This window comes from Agelaius tricolor, unplaced genomic scaffold (assembly GCF_023055355.1).
Source record: "Agelaius tricolor isolate 1412-34295 unplaced genomic scaffold, bAgeTri1.0.p SCAF_28, whole genome shotgun sequence".
In the NCBI taxonomy this organism is placed as follows: Eukaryota; Metazoa; Chordata; class Aves; order Passeriformes; family Icteridae; genus Agelaius; species Agelaius tricolor.
In genome coordinates, this window is record NW_027269288.1 from 3,703,222 (window position 1) to 3,724,564 (window position 21,343).

A 21,343-nucleotide genomic window follows, 5' to 3' on the forward strand; every position below is an offset into this window, starting at 1 on the left:
CATCACCTCCACCTCAACCCAACCCCTCGCTGGTGCGGCTAGCACAGTTTGGGTGAAAATAATGCAAAATCCGGCAAAGCACACATCTACCCCGCCAAGAGGCACCCCAAACTCCCGCGTGTGAAGAGCGGGAGGGTTGCTCAGCACTTCTAGCCAGGCTTGGTGCTCCCCAGTCCTCCCAGTCCTCCCAGTATAACCCGGCAGAGGGCACCAGTAAGCCCAGTTGTGGCCCTTTCTCCTCCCGCCCCCCCTTGCTGGCAGCAGGGGGAGGGTGGAGGAAGGGGAGGAGGAGGAGGAGGCGAAGGCCGGGTGCGGGGGGATTTAAGGGCTCGCGGTCCCCCCGGCCCGGCCTCCTCCCGCCGCCCAGAGGGACGTGGGTGTAGGGACCCAAGTTAGTGCGGGTACGAGTGTGACAGCCCCCATCCCCGGTAAGGACCCCCGGGGGCCACCGCTGCCATCCCGGGGGACGGACGGACGGAGGCTCTCCGGGGAGCGCGGGCTGAGGGGGCGTGCGGCGGAGGGGGGGCGCTGTGGGGGTGATGGGGACAGGAGAGTGCCACGGGGACACGGGAGTGTGCTGAGGACGTGCGTGTGCAGCGGGGACACGGAGATGCTACAGGGACCTGGGTGTGCAACAGGGACACAGACATGCAGTGGGGCCACGAGCGTGTGGCGGGCACACAGCCACGGGATGGGGACACGGGCGTGCAGTAAGGACATGGATGTGTCATGGGACATGGTCATGTGGGGACATGAGTGCACAACAAGGACAGAAATGCAACAGGGACGCAGGTGTGTGATAGGGATGGGGACAGGGGTGTCGGATGGGGACATTAGGGACATGGCACACACAGGGGACGTGGTGGGGACACGGGTGTGTGATGGGACTGCAGATGTGCAGTGGAGACATGGACATGGGATGGGAACACAGAGGTGACAGGGACACATGATGGGGACACACGAGAGGTGCACAAGCACATGATGGGGACATGGGCATGGAAGTGGGACACACATGTGATGGGGACATGGCTGTGTGATGGGGACCTCACTGTGCCACAGGGGCCATCTCGGCTTCCCCCAGCTCGGGTTGGTGACAGTGAGGTGACGCCTCATGGGACTGATGGCCAGGGAGGGGGGGTAAGCTGGCATGTCCCCAGGGGGGTCACATCGGTGACTGTGCAGGGAGGGGACATTTCTTTCCGTCCTCGCTTGGCTGACCCCGGGGCAAAGGTCTCAGTGGGGAAACTGAGGCACGAGCGGGTGCCACCCCCCTTGCAGCTCTCTCCTGGCAGCACCCGCTCAGCGCCGCAGGATGAAGGCTCTGTTCGTCCTCCTCCTTGCCCAGCTCTGCTCGGCATCGCTGGTCCCGGGTAGGTGAGGTTTGGAGGGGCAGCACCCCAAAAGCTGTGCTGTGGGGTGCTATGAGCCCGTTCCCCCGCAGAGAGGGAGAAGGACCCCGAGTACTGGCGGCGGCAGGCGCAGGAGACCCTGCGGAACGCGCTGCGGCTCCAGCGCCTCAACCAGAACGTGGCCAAGAACCTCATCCTCTTCCTGGGGGACGGTGAGATGGGAGGGGAGCACCCACCCCGGGGCGGGGGCAGCACAGGGGGTGATGAAGTGGGTGCAATAAAGTGGGTGCTGGCATAAACTGGGGCTTCAACACATTGGGTGCTGTGGTGAGTTGTGTTCTGGGATAAACTGGGGTTCCAGTAAATTGGGTGTTGGTGCAAAAAGGTTTGCAAAAAGATCTGTTCTGGGGTAAACTGGGTGTTGCTATGAACTGGATTTACAAAAAAATGGGTGCTATGGTAAACTGAGTTTACAGTAAACTCAATTAATTTTGTGGGTGCTGGATAAACTGGATTTGCAAAAAATATTGGTGGCTGCAGTCAGTTTGGTTTGTGTTAAGGTGGGTGCTGGGGTAAACTGGGTGCTGGTATGAACTGGATTTAGAGTAAGTTGAGTGCTGCAATAAGTTGGGTTTGCAATGAATATTGGGTGCTGGGGTGAACTGGGTTGCAATAAATTGGGTGCTGCAATGAACTGGGATTGCAGTAATCTGGTGCAGGGATAAACTGAATTGGCAAAGAATTGGGTGCTCAGGTAAATTGGTTTTGTCATCATTTGAGTGCTGGCATAAACTGGGATTGCAATGAAGTGGGTGCTGGGATAAACCATGTGCTGGAATGAATTGGATTTGCAAAAAGTTGGGCATTGCAATAAACTGGGTTCTGTGATAAACTGCTTTGCAATGAAAAGTGGCTACTGGGATAAACTGGGTTCTGTGATAAACTGCTTTGCAATGAAAAGTGGCTACTGGGATAAACTGGGAGCTGGGATAAACTGGCTGCACAATAAACTGGGCTTGCAAAAATTGGTTGCTGCGATAAACTGAGCAATGGGATAACCTGGACGACGGGCTAAGTGGAGATGAGCGGGGTTCGCGCGGGGCGGGCTGTGCTGCCCGCTGCCGGTGCCGCCGGGCTGACACTGTCCCGCAGGAATGGGCGTCTCCACGGTCACGGCCGCCCGCATCCTCAAAGGGCAGCTGCACGGGCAGGGCGAGGAGAGCCTGCTGGAGATGGACAAGTTCCCCTTCGTGGCCCTGGCCAAGGTGAGCCCCCCGGGGCACCCACGGGGACACGACACCCGCCGCAAGGCCACGGGCGGGCGGCATCGACCGAGCCGAAATTAGGTCAGGGGCGGGCGAAGGCAGCTGGCTCCGGTGCCCGCTGGCCGTGCCAGGGGCCGGCCGTGGGAACGAGGAGGGGGGCAGGAGGAGCCCGCCGGCTGCGGGACGCCACGGGACCCCCCTGCTTCTCCCGGGCTCGTTTTGCTGAACAAAACATTTTAAAATAATAATTAAATTCGAAGCCAGCAGCCACCTCCGTTCACCCCGTGGGGATGCCCGTGGCAGTGGCTTCCATCTCCCTGCCAAAAGAGGGACTGAAAAAAGGCTAAAAGCAGCAAAATGCAGTGAGGGGGGGGATGTGCCCCCACGGTAGAGGGAGCAGGGGGTGAAATGGGGGGCAAAGGGCAAAAAGAGGGGACACAGGTGGGATGGGGGTCTGGTGCAGCCAAACAGCACAGAGAGGGAAGCCCCAGGGTGGGAACGGTGCTGTCAGTGGCACTGGTGGTGGAGAAAGACAATGATGGTGGTGATAACGATGGGGTTGATCCGTCTCCCACCTTCCAGACCTACAACACCAACGCCCAGGTGCCCGACAGCGCGGGCACGGCCACCGCCTACCTCTGCGGTGTCAAAGCCAATGAGGGGACACTGGGGGTCAGCGCTGGTGTCACCCGGGACCGCTGCAACACCACCAAGGGCCAGGAGGTGACCTCCATCCTCCGCTGGGCCAAGGAGGCAGGTGAGGGACAGCGGGACTCCTGGGCAGGAGGTCCAGCGGGCGGTTTTGGGGGTGTTCTCACCATTGTCCCCTGAACTGCTGGCGCAGGCAAGGCCGTGGGCATCGTCACCACCACACGCGTGACCCACGCCACGCCCAGCGCTGCCTACGCCCACTCTGCCAACCGCGACTGGTACTCGGATGGGGAGATGCCCCCGGACGCCCTGGAGGGGGGCTGCAAGGATATCGCCCGGCAGCTGGTGGAGAACATCCCTGACATCGAGGTAGGGATGAGGACACCAGGAATGTGCCCTACAGGCAGGGGGATGGGACCAGGACAGCCTAGGATGGGGGTTGGAGCCAGCCAAGGGTGGGGACAGGGCTGTGGGTAGATGTGTCACCAGGACCACCACTGGTTGAAGAGCCAGGACTCCCAGGAGATGCTGGGCTGGAACCACCAGTGGTTAAAGAGTCAGGACTCCCAGGAGATGTTGGGCTGGAACCACCACTGGTTGAAGGGCGAGGACTCCCAGGAGATGCTGGGCTGGAACCACCAAGGGGTGCAGGGTCAGGACTGTGAGTGGGTACAAAACAAGGACCACCCCTGCAAATGTGAGGCTGAGACCAGCCATGGGTGGATATGGAACCAATGATCCCAGAGTTGGGACCCCAATGCAATGGTGGGCTGGGACCACCCATGGGTGCAGAACCAAGACCACCCATGGGTACAGAGTTGGGGCCCTCATCAAATATGGGACCAGGACCACCATGGATGAGATACCAGCACTTTCAGGTGGACATGGGACCAGGGAATTCAGACGTAGGTCTTGGACCACAAGCACCTGTAGGATCAAGCCCCACAAATCCATCTTAGCCTCCTCCCTTCCCATACTTCCCAGACCCAAAATTCTTCCTTTTCCCCCCAGTTCTGCTCCTTACTGTGGATTTATGCAGAAATTCAGCACTGTAAATAAATCTTCTTCTGTCCTTCAAAATAGCCCCAAAGCAAAACATCCCAGCCTGTTATTTAGCTCTTTAATAGCCTCTTTTGCTGTTTTTTTTTCCCTTTAATATAATTTTAACTCTGTCCCAGGCTGGAAATAATTATATAGTGGGGAAAAGACTTTTTTTCCCTTCTTTTTTGTTAATAATTTTGGCGTTGGTGTTTTGCAGCTTTATAATTCACCTTCTACACAGAGAAAGGGGGAAAAAATACAAAAAAACCATAAAATCTCTGCTAGGTTATAAATAACAGAGGCCAAATAAATCAGGCTCCAAAGCAAACAGGGAGAGCCGCGGGATGGGGCTCCATCCCAGCGGGTTCATATGGGGATCCCGATGTGGAGCATCCTTCCCACAGATTGGGGAAAAAAAAATTCAAAAAGCCAAATCCCTGCTGGAAATGGTTATTTTTGTCCTGGGTTTTAATTAATAGGAAGATATTCAGAGTTATTTTGGGCAAGGTGAAATTCCTCGGGTGTTTTTGCCCACAACTCCAGGGCTTTCCTGGACATCCTGCTCTGCCCCTTTGGGGTCTTCCCCCATTAAACCCCAGCTGGAGGGGGAGATTTCAAATAATTTAAAAATATTAAAAACTACCTTTCCACCCCTCTTTTGCAGGTGATCCTGGGTGGAGGGCGGAAATATATGTACCCCAGAAATGTCAGTGATGTGGAATATCCCCATGAGGAGAAGCAGCGGGGCACCCGCCTGGACGGCCGGAACCTTGTCCAGGCGTGGCGGGAGGCCAAGCCCCGCGGCAAGGTGACAGGGATCTGGGGTGGGGTGCACACACATCTCCCTCCCCTGTGACCCTGTTGAGCCATTCCTGGGGGTGCAATATCTTGGGGAGTGTCTCAGGGATGGCAGAAGCAATGGAGAGGTGACAATGCCTGTCCCCTGTCCCCAGGTTGCTGAGTACGTGTGGCACCGGCGGGCGCTGCTGGCGCTCAACCTCACCCGTGTTGACTTCCTGCTGGGTGAGTCCCTGCACCCACGGGTGCCCTGGCATCAGCTGGGTGCTTTATGGGGACCCCTGCCCTGTTCTGGGCTGCTGGGGCAGCTGCAGTGGTCAGTTATCCTCTAAGGGATGGTGCCATGTCCTGGACATGCTGGTAGCCCCCAAACATGGTTCTATTCCCTTGGGGATGCTGGTACCCCCCCAAATGATCCTGTTACCTCCCTGGGGATGCTGGTACCCCAAAGGGATGCTGTTACACCCCCAAGGGTGGTGCTCCTGCTGCCACCTCCCAAAGAGGCTGCAATTTCCCTGGAAATGCTGGTGCCCCACCCTGGGGACGCTGGTGTGCCCTCAAGGATGTGCTGCCCACCAAGAACAATGTTCCACCCCCAAGGATGCTGCTGCTCCCACCCTGGGATACATCTCCCTCCTAGGGATGCAGTTCTTTTGTCAGCAGTGAAATTCCCATCCCAACTGGAATGTGGAATCCAGCAGGGCAGGAGGAAGGAAGGGCTGGGATTGTCCGGTTTCTATCTAATCTTCCTGGATCCAGCAGTGTGTGAAACACTTGAGTCAGCACAAGGAGCAGGATTAGGCCCCCCCTTTTTCTTTTGGTGGAAAAGGATGTCTCCAGCAGTGTCCCTGTCCCCAGGCCTCTTCGAGCCAGGGGACATGATGTACGAGCTGGACAGGAACAACGATACAGACCCGTCCCTCAGTGAGATGGTGTCCGTGGCCATCAGGATGCTCCAGAAAAATCCTCGAGGGTTCTTCCTCCTGGTTGAAGGTGGGGGTGTAGAAATGGGGCATAAAAGGGGGCAATGGGGGTGCAAAAATGGGGGGATTCTATAAAAGAAGGGTGCAAGAGGAGAATTAAAGGGGTGATGGGGACACAAAGAGAGGAAAAAGGGGGTGATGGGGTGCAAAAGAGGGTGCTAAAAGGTGGGGAATTGGATAAAGGGGAGGTACAAAAAGTGAGGATGAGAAGGTGGACAAGGATGATAAAGGGAGTGATGGAAGAACAAAAATGGGGATTCAAGGTGATGGTGCATAAAGGGAAGATAATGGGGAGATGAGAGTGCAAAAAAAGGGGGTGACAGGGAGGAAGGATAAAGGGGTGGTGGGGGATACACAAATGACAGATAAAGGGGATATAGGGGGCTGCAAAAAGAGGGGTAACAGGCAATGAAGGTGCAAAAAAGGAGGGATAAAAGTGGTGAAGGTGGAGTGCTAAAACAGGGTAGGGGGATGAGAAAGAGGCATAAAGGGTCTGGGGGGTGCAAAAGGGAGGATGTGGGATGTAAAAAGGGGGGATAAATGGGGTGAGGGGAGGACACAGAAAGGGAATAAAGGGGGTTGCAAGGCTGGGAAGAAGCGGGCAATGCTGAGAGGTGCTGGGTTCTGCAGGCGGCCGCATCGACCACGGGCACCACGAGGGGAAGGCAAAGCAGGCGCTGCACGAGGCGGTGGAGCTGGACAGGGCCATCGGGCTGGCCACACGCCTCACGTCCACCCAGGACACGCTCAGCGTCGTCACCGCCGACCACTCGCACGTCTTCACCTTCGGCGGCTACACCCCCCGCGGGAACCCCATCTTTGGTGAGTCCTGCCCGGCCACGGCACCGGGGACAGCTCGGGGACACACCGGGGATAGATCACAGACAGCCTGGGGACAGCTTGGGGACAGCTTGGGGACACCCCGGGGACAGCCTGGAGGTACCCTGGGGACAGCTTGGGGATACCCCAGGGACAACTCAGGAACAATTCCGGGACAGCTGGGGGACAGCCTGGAGACACTCCAGAGGCAGCTGGGGGACATCCTGGGGACAGCTCGGGGATACCCTGGGGAGAGCCTGGGGACAGCTCAGGAACACCCTGGGGACAGCCTGAGGACAGCCTGGGGACACTCCAGAGACAGCTGGGGGAGACCCTGGGGACAGCTCGGGGACAGCTCAGGGACACCGTGGGAGGATCCTGTCCAGCTGACTGTGCCCCACTGCCAGGTCTGGCCCCGATGCAGAGCGACGTGGACCGCAAACCCTTCACCTCCATCCTCTATGGCAACGGCCCTGGCTATAAAATCGTGGCGGGCGAGCGAGAAAACGTCTCTGCCGTGGATTTCGGTGCGTACGTTTTGGGCCAAAACCCCTTGAAATCAGCCCAGTTTGGCCAAAATGAGCCGGGTTCTTAAACGATTCTCCCTTCTGCCGTTTTCCCCCAGCACACGCTGACTACCAGGCGCAGTCGGCCGTGCCGCTGCGGCAGGAGACCCACGGTGGCGAGGACGTGGCCGTGTTCGCCCGCGGGCCCATGGCCCACCTGCTGCACGGGGTCCACGAGCAGAACTACATCCCCCACGCCATGGCCTACGCCGCCTGCATCGGCTCCAACCGAGGCCACTGCAACGCCGCCGCCCGCCCCGCCACCCCCCTGCTCCTGCCCTTCCTCGGCCTCCTCCTCCTCCTCCTCTGCTAAAGTGCCTCTTGCAAATCACCGAGGGGGATTTATTTTTAATTCATCCCCCCTTTTTATTTTTCTGTGGACAGCAGCGCCCGGGAAAGAGGAGAGAGAGAACAGAGAGACTCAGCGGAGCAAAAGCAGCCGCCGGTGGTTTGGTGCTGGGAGCTGCCTCTGTAAATACATGGTTCCTTCCCTATAATTAGCAGCGTTCCCTGGCCTATCCCAAACCCACCGCGGGATTTGGGATGGCAGCCGGAGCCTTGGTGGATAAAACCCCCTCTTTGAGCGAAACGCCGTGGGGCTGGGTCCCAAAATGCCTCTGTGGTCCCTTGGCTGAGGACTGACCCTGGTGCCCAACTCGTCACATGTGTGGAGGAGCCAGGGACCACACGAAGATGGGAAAAAAAATTAACTCATCGGGTTAATTTGTCCCTAAACTTGGGTTTTGTTGTCTCCTCAGTGATTTATTTTGTTTTAAAATTCTTCGGGTTAAAGCAATTTGCTGCCCCGGGAGGGATTTGGGAGGGGTTGGGGCTGGGGTTGTGGAAGGGGGGGTAAAGGCAGCAAAGCTGGATGTGAGGGGTGGGACGCCCTTGGGCATGCCCTCTTCTTTGGGGTGAGGTAATTAGGGGGATAATTAGTGGGTGGGGTCACAAGGGGAAAGGGCTTGTGCAGCTGGAGGGGTGCTGGGAGTGACACTGGGTGAGCAAAGGGTGCTGGAAGCAGGCAAATGTCACTGTGCTTGTGCCAATGTCACCGTGCAAGTGGGTACAGTGCCTTGCACATGCAAATGTCACTGTGCCAGTGCCACTGTGCACTCGCAGACGCTGCCTGAGCTGAGCAAAAGGTGCCCTGCGTGTGCAAATGTCACCAAGATGTCAATGTGCCTAGTGCCTTGCACATGTGCAGATGTCACTGTGCCCGAATTCCCCGTGCCATGTACAAAAGGCACCGTGCACGTGTGACTGTCACTGTGAGTGACACACAGTGAAAATGTGCAGTGCAAACACGTGCCTGAGTCCCTGGGCTTGTGCAAATGACCCCTGGCACGGGGCAGAAGTCCCACGGTGCCCCTGAGCTCCTGTGCTTGTGCAGATGGCTGGGAAAACACTGCCCTGCCTCCCCCAAATACCCCCTAAACCCCTCCCTCTTTTTTCATTCATTCACCAGTTTTATAATTAAAGGTCCAGTTCCTCATTAACCAGGATCCTCCAGAGCGGGTGGAGGCTCTGACCCTGGCAGGGATGGATTGGGGGGGCTCTGAACTCAGCAAGGCAGGATCTGGGGGGCTCTGACCCTGGCAGGGCAGGATTTGGGGGGCTCTGACCCCGGCAGGACAGGATTTGGTGGGCTCTGACCCCAGCAGGGCTGGATTTCGGGGGGCTCTGACCTCGGCAGGATTGGATTTGGGGGTTTCTAACCTTGGCAGGGTTGATTTGGGGATCTCTAACCTCAGCAGGGCAGGATTTGGGGTGCTCTGACCCTGGCAGGGCAGGATTTGGGGGGTGCTGACCTTGGGAGGGCAGGATTTGGGGGTCTCTAACCCTCACAGGGCAGGATTTGGGGGGAGCTCTAACCCCGGCAGGGCAGGATTTGGGGGGCTCTGACCTCAGCAGAGCTGGATTTCGAGGGTGCTGACCCCGGCAGGGCTGGATTTGGGGGGCTCTAATCCTGGCAGGGCTGGATTTGGGGGCTCTGACCTCAGCAGGGCTGGATTTCGAGGGTGCTGACGCTTTTGGGGGGCTCTAACCCTGTCAGGGCTGGATGTGGGGGTCTCTAACCCTGGCAGGGCAGGATTTGGGGGTCTCTCACCCCCCCCTTTGCCCCCCAGGCAGTGCCAGATCCCGAGCAGGGCCGGCTGCTGGCATTCCCAGAACCTGGGCTATGTTTAACCACTCCCGGGGTGCCGCGTGGTTTTTGGGGGTTCAGGGGGGTGGGAACCACTCTGCCTTGGCCGGGGGGTTGGCAGGACGCCGCTGGCCACGGGGCTGGGGCCAAAAGCCGCTCCTGACGCCGGGCTGACCAGCAGAGCTGAAAGAGGCACCCGGGGAGGGGGGGCTGAGGGCACTGCCTGCTGTATTTTGGGGTACTCAGAGCACCCCAAAAATAGGCACCATCAAAGGAAGGCTTTGCTCAGCCCAGCTGCTGTGAAACCCCAAGATTTGGCTAAATGTCTCCCCAACATGAGTGCTTTTACAGCCCCCACTGATGGTTTGGGGTTTTGGGGAGCCCCTAGATGTTGGAGACGACCCCCACTGTAGCGATAAATAAACCTTTATTTTATACAGGACTCACGGGAAACACAAACACAGTTTGGGAGGGTGTGAAAAAATATTCCTCCCCCTCCCCCCAGTTCCAGCCTCCAGCACATTCCGGAACTTTTGTCCCTTAAAATAAAAGGGGGGAGAGGGAGCTCCACTTTGGGGTTACCCTGGATTTGAGTCCCCTCTGGTTTTTTGGGGGGAGGGGATGATGCTGGGGTTGGACCCACTCTTCATTTTGGGGTCACGGCAGAGGGGAGGCCCCTTTGTGGTGCATCACCCCCTCACCCAAAGGGTTTTTGGGGTGACAGAGATTGTCTGGAGGGGGGGGCGCATCCCAATTTTTGTTGGGGGTCCCCCCAATCCTGCACCGGGGACGATGGCTTCAGCTCCTGGCACGGGGGTGGCACACAGAGGGGGGTGAAGCAGTGACACCCCCGCAGGTGGGGGGATGACTATGAGCCCTGTGGGAGGGACATCAGTGGGGGCGCCCCAGTGTGGGCACCCCCACACTGCACGGGTGGAGGGGGCCAAGCAGCCTCACCGGGTTCTGGGGGGGCTGCTCCAGCTGGATTTTGATCTCAGGGCACGGGGGGTCAGGCGGGCGGCGGCCTGGGGCAAAGGGGGGGACCGTGAGCACCCCGAGGGGTCCCCCGGCCCCCCGGCGCCCCGAGCTGGGTGTGCTGGGCTACCTGGGGGGGTCCCGGGGGGGTCATCGGGCCAGGGCGTGTCCGTGAAGGCGTCGCGGTGGCTCCCCGAGGGCGAGCGGCTCTCCTGAGGGGGCGGAGGGGGGTCAGGGGGTGCTGCCCACCCCAAAGTGCCCCCCCGGACCCCCCCGGCCCCCGGGCTCCCCGTACCCGGCCCGGCTCGCCGGGCTCCTCCGCGGCGCTGCCGAAGCTGCTGGCGCTGGAGGAGGAGCGGGAGAAATCCGGCGGCTCCGGCTTCTCGGCCCTGCCAGGGACAGTCCCCAAGGCCAGGGACGGTCCCCAAGGCCACAACAGGCTGGCACCGCGCCTCGTGGCCACCACAGTGGCCCGCTGAGATGCTGTGCTGGCCCCGGGACACCCTGTCCCCACACCACCCCGTCCGGGACACTGCATCCTCGTGTCACCCTAGCCCCGGCATGTCCCATCCCCATGGCAGCCTGTCCCCACCCCATCCCATCCCTGGGAGGTCCCAGCCCCATGCAATCCTGTCCCCATGTCCCTTGTCATCACACCAACCTATCCCCGTGCCATGTGTCCCTGTGCCACCCACCTTCATGCCAACCTGCATCCAAGCCACCCGAGTGCCACCCCACAGCCCCCTGCCACCTTGTCCCTGGGCCATACAGACCCTGAGTGAACCTGTCCCTGTGACACCCTGTCCCTCTGGTGTCTTGTCCCCCCACTTGTCCCTGTGCCAGCCATGCTGGTGCCACCTCGTCCCGGTGCCGTCCCACCCAGCCGTCACTCTGGCCCACTGCATTCCTTCACTGTCCCATCCCTCCGCTCCCTGTGTCACCTTCACTTGTCCCAGTGCCCATCCCTGTGCCACCCCATCCTGGTGTCACCCTGTCCTTGGGCTGCACCATCCCAGTGTCCTGCAGTACCCATGTCACCTGGTGCTGGAGTCACCCCATCCTGGTGCCACCCTGTCCCGTTGCCACACCATCCCAGAGTCCTCCAGTCCCCAAACATTCCCACCCCAGTGCCCTCCTGTCCCCGTGTCCCCGATCCCGGTGCCAGCTGCGGGACCTGTCGGGGTTCCGGCGGCTCTCGGGGGAGCTGTGTGTGGAGCTGGAGCCGTCGGCGGCTGCGGGGCCGTCCCTGCGGGGAGGCGACGGCAGTGAGGTGACATCGGGAGGGGACATCGGGAGGGGACATCGGGAGGGGACAGCGGCGGTGCCGCTACCGGCGCTCACCTGCCGGCCGGCGCCTCCTGGATGCTCTCGATGCCGATGGCGCTGGAGCGGCGGGAGCCGAGGGGGCCGGGCCGCCGCCGTGACGGGCTCTTTCCGGGCACCAGCAGCGCCTGCGGGGCGCCGTTAACCGGGGGGACACCGGGAACCGGGGGGACACCGAGTGGGGACAGCGAGGTACCGGTACCCACCTCTTCCACCGAGCCCAGCCCGATGGCGCTGCCGCGGCGTCCCCGGCGGCTCCCGGGCACCAGCAGCGACTGAGGGCGGCAGCGGGTCAGCGACCGGGGACCACGGGGTGCGGGGAACCGGGCACCGGGGGGGAACCGGGCACCGGGGGGGGGACCAGGTACGGGGGGAACCCGGATACCGGGGGGAAACCGGGTACCGAGGGGGGGGACCAGGCACCGGGGGAAGCCGGGTACCGAGACGGAACCGGGTCCTGGGGGGGGAACCGGGCACCGGGGGGCAACACGAGTACCGGGGGGGCGGAGCCAAAGGTGAAATGGGAGGGGCTTTTAATGAGGGGCGGGACTTAAGTCACGGGGCGAGGCCAGTAATTTGGGCGGGGCTTATGCCGACGAGGGGGCGTGGCCTAGACGGGCCCGGTTTGTTGAGGGACGGGGCGGGGCTTGTGGTCACAGGGTCGTTCTGGTCCGTAAAGGGGCGTGGCCGGGGCGGGGTGTGGCCTCAGCCACGCCCCCTCAGATCGGCTGCGCGCGCAGAGGGTGGGGCCAAGGCCAGGGCGCGGTCACAGCAAAGAGGCGTGGTCAATACAGGGGCGTGGCCAGTGCCGAGGGGGCGTGTCCTGGGCGGGGACCCGGGGAGGGGGCCTGGCCCCGCAGTGCTGCATGCGGGGGTGTGGGGGGTGCGGGACCCCCGCGCCCCACCTTGAAGGACTCGAAGAAGCCCGGGGCGGCGCCGCCGTTGTCGGGGCGCTCATCGTCGGGGCTGAGCCCCAGCATGGCCTGGCTGCGCGCCTGCAGCTCCTCGTGCAGCGTCTCCAGCAGCGCCGCCCGCGTCCGCTCCTGCGCGCCAGCCCCGCACTGCTGCGCCCACGCGAGACCGCCCAGCCCCGCACCCAGCCCGCAACCAACCCCGCATCCAGCCCCGCACCCAGCCCGCACCCAGCCCCGCACCCAGCCCGCAACCAACCCCGCACCCACCCCCGCACCCAGCCCGCACCCAGCCCCGCACCCCGCCCCACGGCTGCGCCGTTCCAGACACCCACCCCCGCACCACACACCCTCCACCCACGCAGGACCAGCCCCCGCCCCGCTGCACCCACGCGATGCCGCCCACAGCGCCCCGCAGGCCACCGCTGCCACCCATCCCTGGCTGCTGCACCCACAGCCCAGCGCTGCACCCACACGGGGCCGCCCCCCGAGCTGATGCCCCTCCCGTGAGACACCCCCGAGACACCCCCTACCCGGGCACCACCGCCCTGCGCCGACGGGGACACAGCCCCTGCCCACCCACGGTGTGTGCGGGCCCCACAGCGGGCACCGCACCCAGTGCCCTGTGCCCACAGCCCCGTGCCCGCAGCCCCTCTGGGTGCCCTCAGCCCCTCTGGGTGCCCCCAGCGCCCCGCGCCCGCAGCCCCTCTGGGTGCCCCCAGTGCCCTGTGCCCACAGCCCCGTGCCCGCACCTCCAGCTTGGCGAACTTCTCGGCACGGTAGCAGGCGTACTCGGCGTTGATGAGCTTGGTCAGCAGGAACTCCTGGAACTCGGGGCCCTGCGGGGTGCGGGCGGCCCGGGGGGAGCGTGGGTGGGTGGGTGGGCACGTGGGGGTCCCCAGGGGCTCCCCGGTGGCACCCACGGGCTTCTCTCACCTTCCTGAAGACGGCGGGGTCGGGCAGCGGCGGGCCGAAGAAGGGAACGTCGTCACGGGCGGTGACGGAGACCTGTGGCGGGTGGGGGGGGGGTGACGGGACACCCCACGGGCCCCCACGGGCACGGGGACACTGAGGCACGGGGGGGTACCTTGTAGAGGGTGCCCTGGGCGCCCCCCTGCTCCAGCTGCACCACCACGAAGGCGTGGAGGAAGTTGGAGGCGATCATGTCGGGGACGAACGGGGTGTTCTCGTCCTGGAAGACGATGGCCACGATGTCGTTGCCGATGTGACGCTTCCGCTGCAGCTGTGGGGACAGGTGGGGTGCAGAGGGACACGGGGGACATTGGGGATGGGGGGAGACAGCAGGACACGAGGGACAGAGGGTGGTCACACCGGGGGCATCAAAGGAATGAAAGCTCCTATGCCCCATAGATGCACCCCAGCCCTATGGGTGCTCCACCAGCCCCCTGCATCCCACAGCTCCCCCCTGGCACCCATGGGTGCCTTAACAGCCCTCTGCATCCCAAAGATGTTTCCCACACCCATGAGTGCTCTGCCATCTCCTGGGCCCCACTACCACCACCCATGGGTGACCCAGGAGTCCCCTCCATTCCATGGGACATCCCCAAAGCCCCCACATCCCTTCCACCCCATAGAAGTGCCCAGGGCCACCTCCCACCCCCTGCTCTCAAGCACCCAAGTGTCCCCCCCTCCTTTCACCTCCCCAGCCCCCATGGGTGCTGACCTGCTGGGCGTCCCCCTCGGTGTAGGGCAGTTTGGTGGAGACGTGGAACATGATCTCCTTGTCACGGAAGTGGCAATAGACCGACTCGCTGCCCGTCTGTCCGTGGGTCACATCCAGCCCCCCTCGGAACCTGCGTGCGTGGGTGCGTGGGTGGGTGGGTGGGTGAGACAGCACCCTGACCCCGAGGGTCCTTCCCCCCCAGCATCCCCTCACGCACCCCTTGAAGTCCCGCAGCTGCACCCGCTGACCCAGCACGTCGAGGAATTCGGTGAAGGCCGGGCTCTCCTCCGTGGTGCCGAAAAGCTCCTCCTCGGAGGTCTGCAGCGGGGCGGGGATGGGCGCCAGCACCCACCCAGGGACTCCCCCCACCCTGACCCCCACCCACCCCACCCCGTACCTGCCCCAGTTTTTGGTAGATGACCCCAAATTTGAAGTGGTTGCTGAGCACGTGCTCATCAAAGGCGAGGATGAGGCGGGATGCCTGCAGGGTGGGGAGGGGTCAGAAGGTGGTGAGGGGCACCCAGGGGTGCCCAGGTGCCCCCTCCCTGCAGCCCGTTCACCTTGGGATAGAGCACGGGGTAGAAGCGATCCACGTTGACGTCCTCGCACACCAGCTGTGGGAAGGAAGGAGAGGTGCTGCCTTGGGGGGCCCGGGGCTGGGAGCACCCATGGGTGCTGCCTTGGGGAGTCTGGGGCTGAGAGGCACCCATGGGTGCTGCCTTGGGGGGCCCGGGGCTGGGGGCACCCATGGGTGCTGCTGGGGGGTGGGGCCGCACCCACCTTGGCCATCTGCACCACGTTGGGGAACTCGGCCAGGCAGGAGATGGGCACCACATCGTGCAGGGTGCGGGCACGGGTGCTGCGGGGCGAGGAGGGCGTCAGGGCAGCCCCGGGGCAGGCGGCTCCCGGGGGTGCCTCCCGCAGCCCGCTCACCGCAGCAGCAGGTGGAGCTGCTCCTGCTCGTCGTACTTGAGGGAGAACACCAGGTGTCCCAGCGCTGGGTCCAGGGAGTAGTAGTTGAAGTGCTCCTGGGGGAAGGAGCCGAGGGCGCTCAGGGTGGGGGCACTTGTGACACGGGACACCCCTGTCCATGAGCACCCATGGGACACCCAGTCCCATGAGCACCCACATCCATGTGACATCTGTGTCCACCCGTGTCCATGAGCATCCAAATCCGTAGGACACCCATGCCCATGAGCACTCATCAGACACCCAGGCCCATGAGCACCACACCCATGGGACATCTGTGTCCATGAGCACCCATGGGACACCGATATCCGTGGGATCCTCACACCCAAAAGCACCCATCCCATCCCATCCCCATGGAGCACCCGTGTCCATGAGCACCTGTACCCACAGGTCAGGTACCACCTATGGGGCACCTACACTCAGTGAGCCTCACACCCCTTGGGCCATCCAGGACACACAAACTTATGGAGCCCCATGTCCATGCAAACCTGTGGAGAACCCATTCCATGGGCACCCGTGCCAGGGGCTCTCCTGCCCATGGAGACCCAGCACCAACCTCCTTCCACCCACCCCATGGAGGACCCATGCCCACAAGCAGCCACATGCCAAAGCCCCTGTGTTCATGAGGTCTCCATGTCCTTCCATTCCCAAGGAGAACCCACCCCAAGCACTGTAGCCATGCCCACATCCATGAACCCCCATGTCCATGGCCCATGGGACTCCCACCCACATTCAGGAACACCTGAGTTTGTGGTCTCCAAGCTCCTGCCCATCCACACCCACGGGCCATCCCCCAGCCCTGCAGCCCCCCAGGGCCTCACCTTGCCCAGGAAGTGCTTGCGGTAGATCTTGGCCGTGTGGTTGCCTTCCAGCTTTGCCCGGGTGCCGGGCACCGGCGTGGGGGGCGAGTCGGGGGCCCCGCTCAGCTGGTGGTTGGTGCCCTCGATCCAGTAACCCCCGAACTGCGGCAGGAGGATGAGGGGGAACGGCCCCTCCCGGCCCAGCACCTGCGCCCACAGCCGTGGTGGGTGCTTTGGGCACCCCCACCAGCCCAGCCCGGCCTGGCACTGCCCCTCAGCCCCCTGCCCTACCTCGTGCACGCTGGGGTAGGGGATGTAATCCTCCTCCGTCTGCAAGACACGGAGCGGTGACGGCCACCATGGGCGGTGGGACGGGAGATGCCCATGGTGGCACCCCAGGGTGCTGCTGGCTGCGTACCCCCCACGCCAACAACACCTACCTTGAGAGGTGGGGGGATGGCATGGCGCTGCTGGGCCATCCTGCTGCCCTGGCGAGAGAGGGGCTCTGAGTGCCTGTCTGCCCGCCTTGGGTGGGCACCCAAGGGTGGGGGGCACCCTCGGGTGCTTACCTGGGGGTTGGGAGGTGCTGCTGGCTGGAGATGGGTCTAGGTGGTGTGAGGGCGTCCAGGGGGTCCCATGGCGCTTCCTGGGGACACGAGAGCTCCCCCAGAGCCCCTCTCCGGGACGCCCGGCCAGCAGCGCGACCCCTGGAGCCAACTGATGATGGCAGCGAGCCAAGTGCCACCCTGCGGGTGCGAGGGCCAGCGGGGCGGGAGCGGCGGGGCGAGGTCACCGCGTGGGGACCGCGGGGACCCCCGGAGCCCCCCAGCCCCACCCCCCCCCCCCCCGAAGGGCGCCCTCTGCCGGCGGGAGGCGGCGGCGCGGGGCAGCACCACGGACAGCGCCGAGACCCCGCGACAGTGGCACCGACCCCGCCAGGTGGCACCGAGCCCGGGAGGTGGCACCGAGCCCGCCAGGTGGCACCGACCACGGGAGGCGGCACCGACCCCGCGACAGTGGCACCGAGCCCGGGACAGTGGCACCGACCCCCGCGACAGTGGCACCGACCACGGGAAGTGGCACCGACACCGTGAGGTGGCACTGACCCCGCGGAAGTGGCACCAACCCCGTGAGGTGTCACCCACCCCAGGAGCTGTCACCACCCCGTGAGGTGGCACCGACCCCGAGACAGTGGCACCGACCCCGAGACAGTGGCACCGACCCCGTGCCCGTGTCACCCACCCCGTGAGATGTGATCACGCCCGCGCCAGTGTCACTGACCCCGAGCCAGTGCCACCCCCCCTCGTGGAACTGTCACTGGCGCGGTGCAAGCACGCTCATTTTCGTGCCAGTGGCACCGACCCCCTGCCCAGGGTCTCTCCCGGTGCGGGTGCGATCATTCCCGTGCCAGTGTCACCGGCCCCGTGCAAATGTCGCTCTCCCCGTGGCAATGTGACCGTTCTCGTGCAAACGCCACCGGCCCCATGCAAATGGCACTGTCCCCATCAAACACAGCCCCGGTGCAAGTGTGACCCGGCCCTGTGCAAACACAATGACGTGCAAGTACGTCCCTGGTGCAAAAGGGACCCTCGTGCAATTGTCACCGTCGCCGTGCAAACAGGACATTGGTGCAAATGTCACCGTCCCCGTGCAAAGCCAGCCCCAGCGCAGGTGTGACCCGGCCCCGTGCAAACACAACCGCAGCCAAGCACAGCCCCGGTGCAGGTGGGACCCGTCCCCGTGCAAGGTGTGACCCCGGTGTCCCCGTGCCAATGCGACATCGCCACCCGGCCCCGTGCACCCCCCGGGCCGCTGCGTGACCCCGCCGGGCTGGGGGCGAGCCCGGGGGGCTCCCCTATCGCCCCCCCACACCCACGGGGGGCTCCGGCCCGGGAGGGTGGGGGGAGCACGGGGGGGGGGGGGAGATGTTCGAAATGTGGGGGCCAGACTGGGGGGGGAGATTGGGTTTGGGGGGACACGGGAGTCAGAGCGGGGAGATTGGAACAGGGGCAGGAGGCGATGGGGGGCACGAGAGGGGGCAGGTTTGGGGTACCCGGGAGGGGGGGCAGGTTTGGTGGGGGGCAAGTGTCAGGGTGCAATTATGGAGGGGACATTTGGGGGGGTCAATGGGGGGCTCCTCCCCCCGCCGCCGCCCCCACCCCGGGTCTTTCCCCCCAGGCCCGGAGCGTTCCCCCCCCATCCCCTCCCCCGGTACCGGCAGCGGTGAAGGTCACGGGCGGACGGACCCCCCGGTGCCGCGGCGGGGATGAGGGGACATCCCCCGAGGGGCATCTCCGGGGGGACCGCGCTGCCCGCTCCCCGCAGGGCGGCACTTACCGGGGGCGGCGGGGCCGGGCGGTCCCGGAGCGGGGCCGGTACCGAGCGGAGCCGAGCGGGGCCCCGGCGCTCGCTGCCACCGCGCAGCGTCACGTGCGGCGGGGCGGGGCGGCCCCTCCGGGGGCGGTGGGACCGGGAGCCGGTACCGGGAACCGGGCACCGTAGCGGGGAACGGCCACGGGCACCGGGAACGGACCGCCGGCCACGGGCACCGGGAAAACGGCACCGGGAACGGAGATCCGGAACTGGGGATCCCCGCTCCATCCCTGATGTCACCCCCGGGACTGCCGGGGTGTCCCCTCCTTCCCCAGCGCCCCGCAGAGCGGGGGACCCCCAGACGTGTCCCTGTCCCCCAAACGTGTCCCTGTCCCCCCGGTCCATCTCCATCCCCTGCCCGCGGTTGGTACCCGGGCACGGCTCTGCCCATCGCCCCCATCTCCCCCCAGACTCGGCTCGCGGGGCTCCCCCCGCTCTCTCCCCGGGACCCAGAGCTGCCTCCCCCATCCCCTCTTCCCAGCCCTGGCTCCCGGCAGACCCCGCTCATCCATGACCCCCCTCCCTGGGACTCAGGGACCCCCATCCCCGCTGCCCAAGCTCCTCCTCCCCTACCTCTCCCTCCCTGGTCCCCCAGGAACCCCCCCCCATCCATAATTCCCCATTCCTGGTACCCAGAGTACCCCCCAACCTTAACCCCTCCTCTCTCCCACACAGGGCGGCCCCCTGGGACCCCCACCCATAGCCCCCCACACCCAGGGCCCCCCAGCTCCCACCCCATTCCCATCCCATCTCTAATGCCCATCCCCAGTGCCCCCTATCCCCCAAGGGTCTCTTCTCCCCCCACCTCCAGCACCCATTTGCCTCCCCCAGGGGCTCAGGGGGACACCCTGGCTTGGAGGGCCCCAAGGAAGAGCAGGGACCCCCCCAGGTGGGGACAGAGGTTGATGTGACAGGGCCAGGGCCACCAAATGCTGTGCCCAAGCTCCATAAAACCCTCCCTGTGCAAAGGAGGGGGGACTCCTGCTCCAGCAGAGTCCCTCTTGCTCCCACCCCACCCTGCAGCGCCCACATTCCTTTGTGGGACAGCTCCAAGTGAGATTTATGGGATAATCACCTCCACCTTGCACTGCAACGAGGCTGCCACAGCTCCAATGACAACTTTAATCCGATAATATTTGCCAGTAACAGACAAACCAGGAACGGGGCCTTGGCTCACACCTTGCACCTGCATCCTCCGCAGGATCCGGCGCTGCCGGAACCGCCACAGCCCTGAACACCCCACGGGGCTCCTTCCCACAACAGTGTAAGCTCAAGGAAGAGACTTTTTTATATATAACATTAAAAAAATTAACAGCAACTTGAAAAGATGGAATTTCCAAGGAATATGTACACAAGCGAGTGCTTCAGGTTGGGAAGAAAAGCCTCCTGTGGCTTTGGCATGGAATTTGCCATGTCTATAGCTTGGGAAAGAATCCAGGGGTTCAAACTGCCCCCAAACATCACTTTTTAGGAAATTTAGAGCCCCTCAAATGCTGCAGTTTCACCCCCAAACCCAGCAGGGACAAGGGAGGAAGGCGCTGCTGGGCAAAGCAGCTGGAATTCTTTGCATAAAACCCTGGAAATCAAAACTACTGGGGTTTTGGGCATGGAATTTGTGGCCCACATCCTCTTCTTGCAGCCCAAATTTCTGCAAACGTTGAAAAAATAAAACTGATGTGATCTCTGCATTGTATTTTTCTGCAGAAACAAAGGAAAAGCTTAGAAAGGAAGGTGATCTCTACTAAAGAGATCTCTTGGCAGTGCCCAGTGTGGATCAGTCTGGAAGTGGGATACTATTTCCTGCTAAATAGTAATGGAGAGAAAAGTTTTCTGGGAGATGTTAAAAAAAGGAAAAAAAAAAAAAAAAAGAAATTAGTGCATTGCTGAAAAATGAGGAGAGAGGAGTAACAGAACCTCTTCCCATGGGAAACTCAGCACCCACCCGCAGCCCCTCGCCAGCTCTGACTGCCCTGAGCCAGGAACGCTCCCAGCAGCGCCAGACTGGAGGAAAATGTTCTCCAGAATCATTAAAATATCCCAAATTTCTAAAAAAACCCCACAGTTCCCAGAGCCCAGGTGGTTACTGGATTGTCCAAGGCGTGGAAGTGACAGCAGAAGGATGCGGAGAGGGGGCGGCTCCCAGGCCTGGCAGGGCTTGGGAGGCAGATCCCAGCTTCCATTTTGGGTTAAGAAAATGAAGTTTTGTTGTCTGAGAGCGCTAGACATTCCTCACGAGGTCACAATTCCTGTACTCCCATGCTGGACTGAAAGGGTGAGAGTGGATCAAAGACAGGATTATCCTAAGGAGTTCCTGCAGAGGGATCAGGGTGGGCTGATCTACAGCAGCACCACCCCTCTGCTGGGGCACCCAGGGCTGCCCCTGTGCCACACACACCAACTGCTGCTCGACTTCCCAACCTTCCTGTTCTTTGTTAAATAAACCCGGGAACGTGGTCCTGAAGCAGGATGTCCTTCAGTGCAATCTGCTTTGACATAAGGCATTTGTTTTGTTTTTTTTTTTGGGGAGCAAACGTCTCACGATGGATTTTTGCCTTCTGGAAGAGTCAAAAAGTACTGTATCCACCTGGTTTTATTCTTTTAATGCCCTACCACGTGACAAATCCTCGTCCCTTCTGGTGGCTCCTCTTGGAAAACCATCAGTGGCCAAGTAAACCAGTCCCTGGGAAGGA

General features: G+C 62.4%; 3 protein-coding genes and 1 long non-coding RNA gene across 11 annotated transcripts in view; 2 read left to right on the top strand and 2 right to left on the bottom strand.

Annotated features, from left to right (window-relative positions):
• Nucleotides 1-270: 270 nt before the first annotated feature.
• Nucleotides 271-8,229, top strand: ALPL (alkaline phosphatase, biomineralization associated). Of its 2 annotated transcripts, none has more exons than XM_071449065.1 (12): nucleotides 271-428; nucleotides 1,279-1,370; nucleotides 1,442-1,561; nucleotides 2,502-2,614; nucleotides 3,197-3,371; nucleotides 3,459-3,634; nucleotides 4,971-5,114; nucleotides 5,260-5,329; nucleotides 5,963-6,097; nucleotides 6,718-6,909; nucleotides 7,314-7,433; nucleotides 7,532-8,229. In XM_071449065.1, the coding sequence occupies exons 2-12, from the start codon at nucleotides 1,313-1,315 to the stop codon at nucleotides 7,783-7,785; spliced, it is 1,557 nt and encodes a 518-aa protein (XP_071305166.1). In that variant the 5' UTR covers nucleotides 271-428; nucleotides 1,279-1,312; the 3' UTR covers nucleotides 7,786-8,229. The 2 variants fall into 2 exon arrangements, with proteins under 2 accessions (XP_071305166.1, XP_071305167.1); XM_071449066.1 differs by having other exon boundaries at nucleotides 279-401.
• Nucleotides 8,230-10,028: 1,799 nt separating this feature from the next.
• Nucleotides 10,029-18,754, bottom strand: RAP1GAP (RAP1 GTPase activating protein). 5 transcript variants are annotated; one of them, XM_071448826.1, is made up of 22 exons: nucleotides 18,618-18,738; nucleotides 16,850-16,926; nucleotides 16,721-16,763; nucleotides 16,572-16,610; nucleotides 16,302-16,487; nucleotides 15,445-15,539; nucleotides 15,292-15,370; nucleotides 15,072-15,125; nucleotides 14,909-14,992; nucleotides 14,729-14,829; nucleotides 14,512-14,641; nucleotides 13,915-14,070; nucleotides 13,764-13,835; nucleotides 13,580-13,666; nucleotides 12,822-12,959; nucleotides 12,123-12,191; nucleotides 11,935-12,044; nucleotides 11,768-11,839; nucleotides 10,889-10,982; nucleotides 10,724-10,805; nucleotides 10,576-10,643; nucleotides 10,029-10,495 (listed from the first exon to the last, which is right to left on the bottom strand). In XM_071448826.1, the coding sequence occupies exons 3-22, from the start codon at nucleotides 16,757-16,759 to the stop codon at nucleotides 10,487-10,489; spliced, it is 1,764 nt and encodes a 587-aa protein (XP_071304927.1). In that variant the 5' UTR covers nucleotides 16,760-16,763; nucleotides 16,850-16,926; nucleotides 18,618-18,738; the 3' UTR covers nucleotides 10,029-10,486. The 5 variants fall into 5 exon arrangements, with proteins under 5 accessions (XP_071304927.1, XP_071304928.1, XP_071304926.1 ...); XM_071448827.1 differs by having other exon boundaries at nucleotides 11,935-12,191; nucleotides 16,721-16,768; nucleotides 16,850-17,026; nucleotides 18,618-18,754; XM_071448825.1 differs by having other exon boundaries at nucleotides 11,935-12,191; nucleotides 18,618-18,739.
• LOC139600563 (uncharacterized) lies at nucleotides 17,112-17,977 on the top strand. The gene is made up of 3 exons (XR_011682601.1): nucleotides 17,112-17,219; nucleotides 17,258-17,375; nucleotides 17,415-17,977. It is a non-coding gene; the product is annotated as an uncharacterized lncRNA (long non-coding RNA).
• Nucleotides 18,755-19,761: 1,007 nt separating the features above from the next.
• USP48 (ubiquitin specific peptidase 48) overlaps nucleotides 19,762-21,343 on the bottom strand; it is a 33,029-nt gene continuing 31,447 nt past the window's right edge. For all 3 annotated transcript variants that reach the window (XM_071449308.1, XM_071449306.1, XM_071449307.1), the window contains one exon: nucleotides 19,762-21,333. In XM_071449308.1, the coding sequence (XP_071305409.1) occupies nucleotides 21,311-21,333 (23 nt within the window). In that variant the 3' untranslated portion in view covers nucleotides 19,762-21,310. The remainder of the gene's footprint in view (nucleotides 21,334-21,343) is intronic.

Bases quoted from the DNA above. Each gene is read 5' to 3' on its own strand.
- ALPL (XM_071449065.1), top strand. From the start codon at position 1,313: ATGAAGGCTCTGTTCGTCCTCCTCCTTGCCCAGCTCTGCTCGGCATCG. The intron at 5,330-5,962 runs GTGAGTCCCTGC...CCCTGTCCCCAG, and splicing joins CCGTGTTGACTTCCTGCTGG to GCCTCTTCGAGCCAGGGGAC. The intron at 7,434-7,531 runs GTGCGTACGTTT...GTTTTCCCCCAG, and splicing joins CGTCTCTGCCGTGGATTTCG to CACACGCTGACTACCAGGCG.
- RAP1GAP (XM_071448827.1), bottom strand. From the start codon at position 16,759: ATGGCCCAGCAGCGCCATGCCATCCCCCCACCTCTCAAG. The intron at 14,071-14,511 runs GTCAGCACCCAT...CTGTCCCCACAG, and splicing joins CCGAGGGGGACGCCCAGCAG to CTGCAGCGGAAGCGTCACAT. The intron at 10,806-10,888 runs GTACGGGGAGCC...CCGCCCCCTCAG, and splicing joins AGCCCGGCGAGCCGGGCCGG to GAGAGCCGCTCGCCCTCGGG.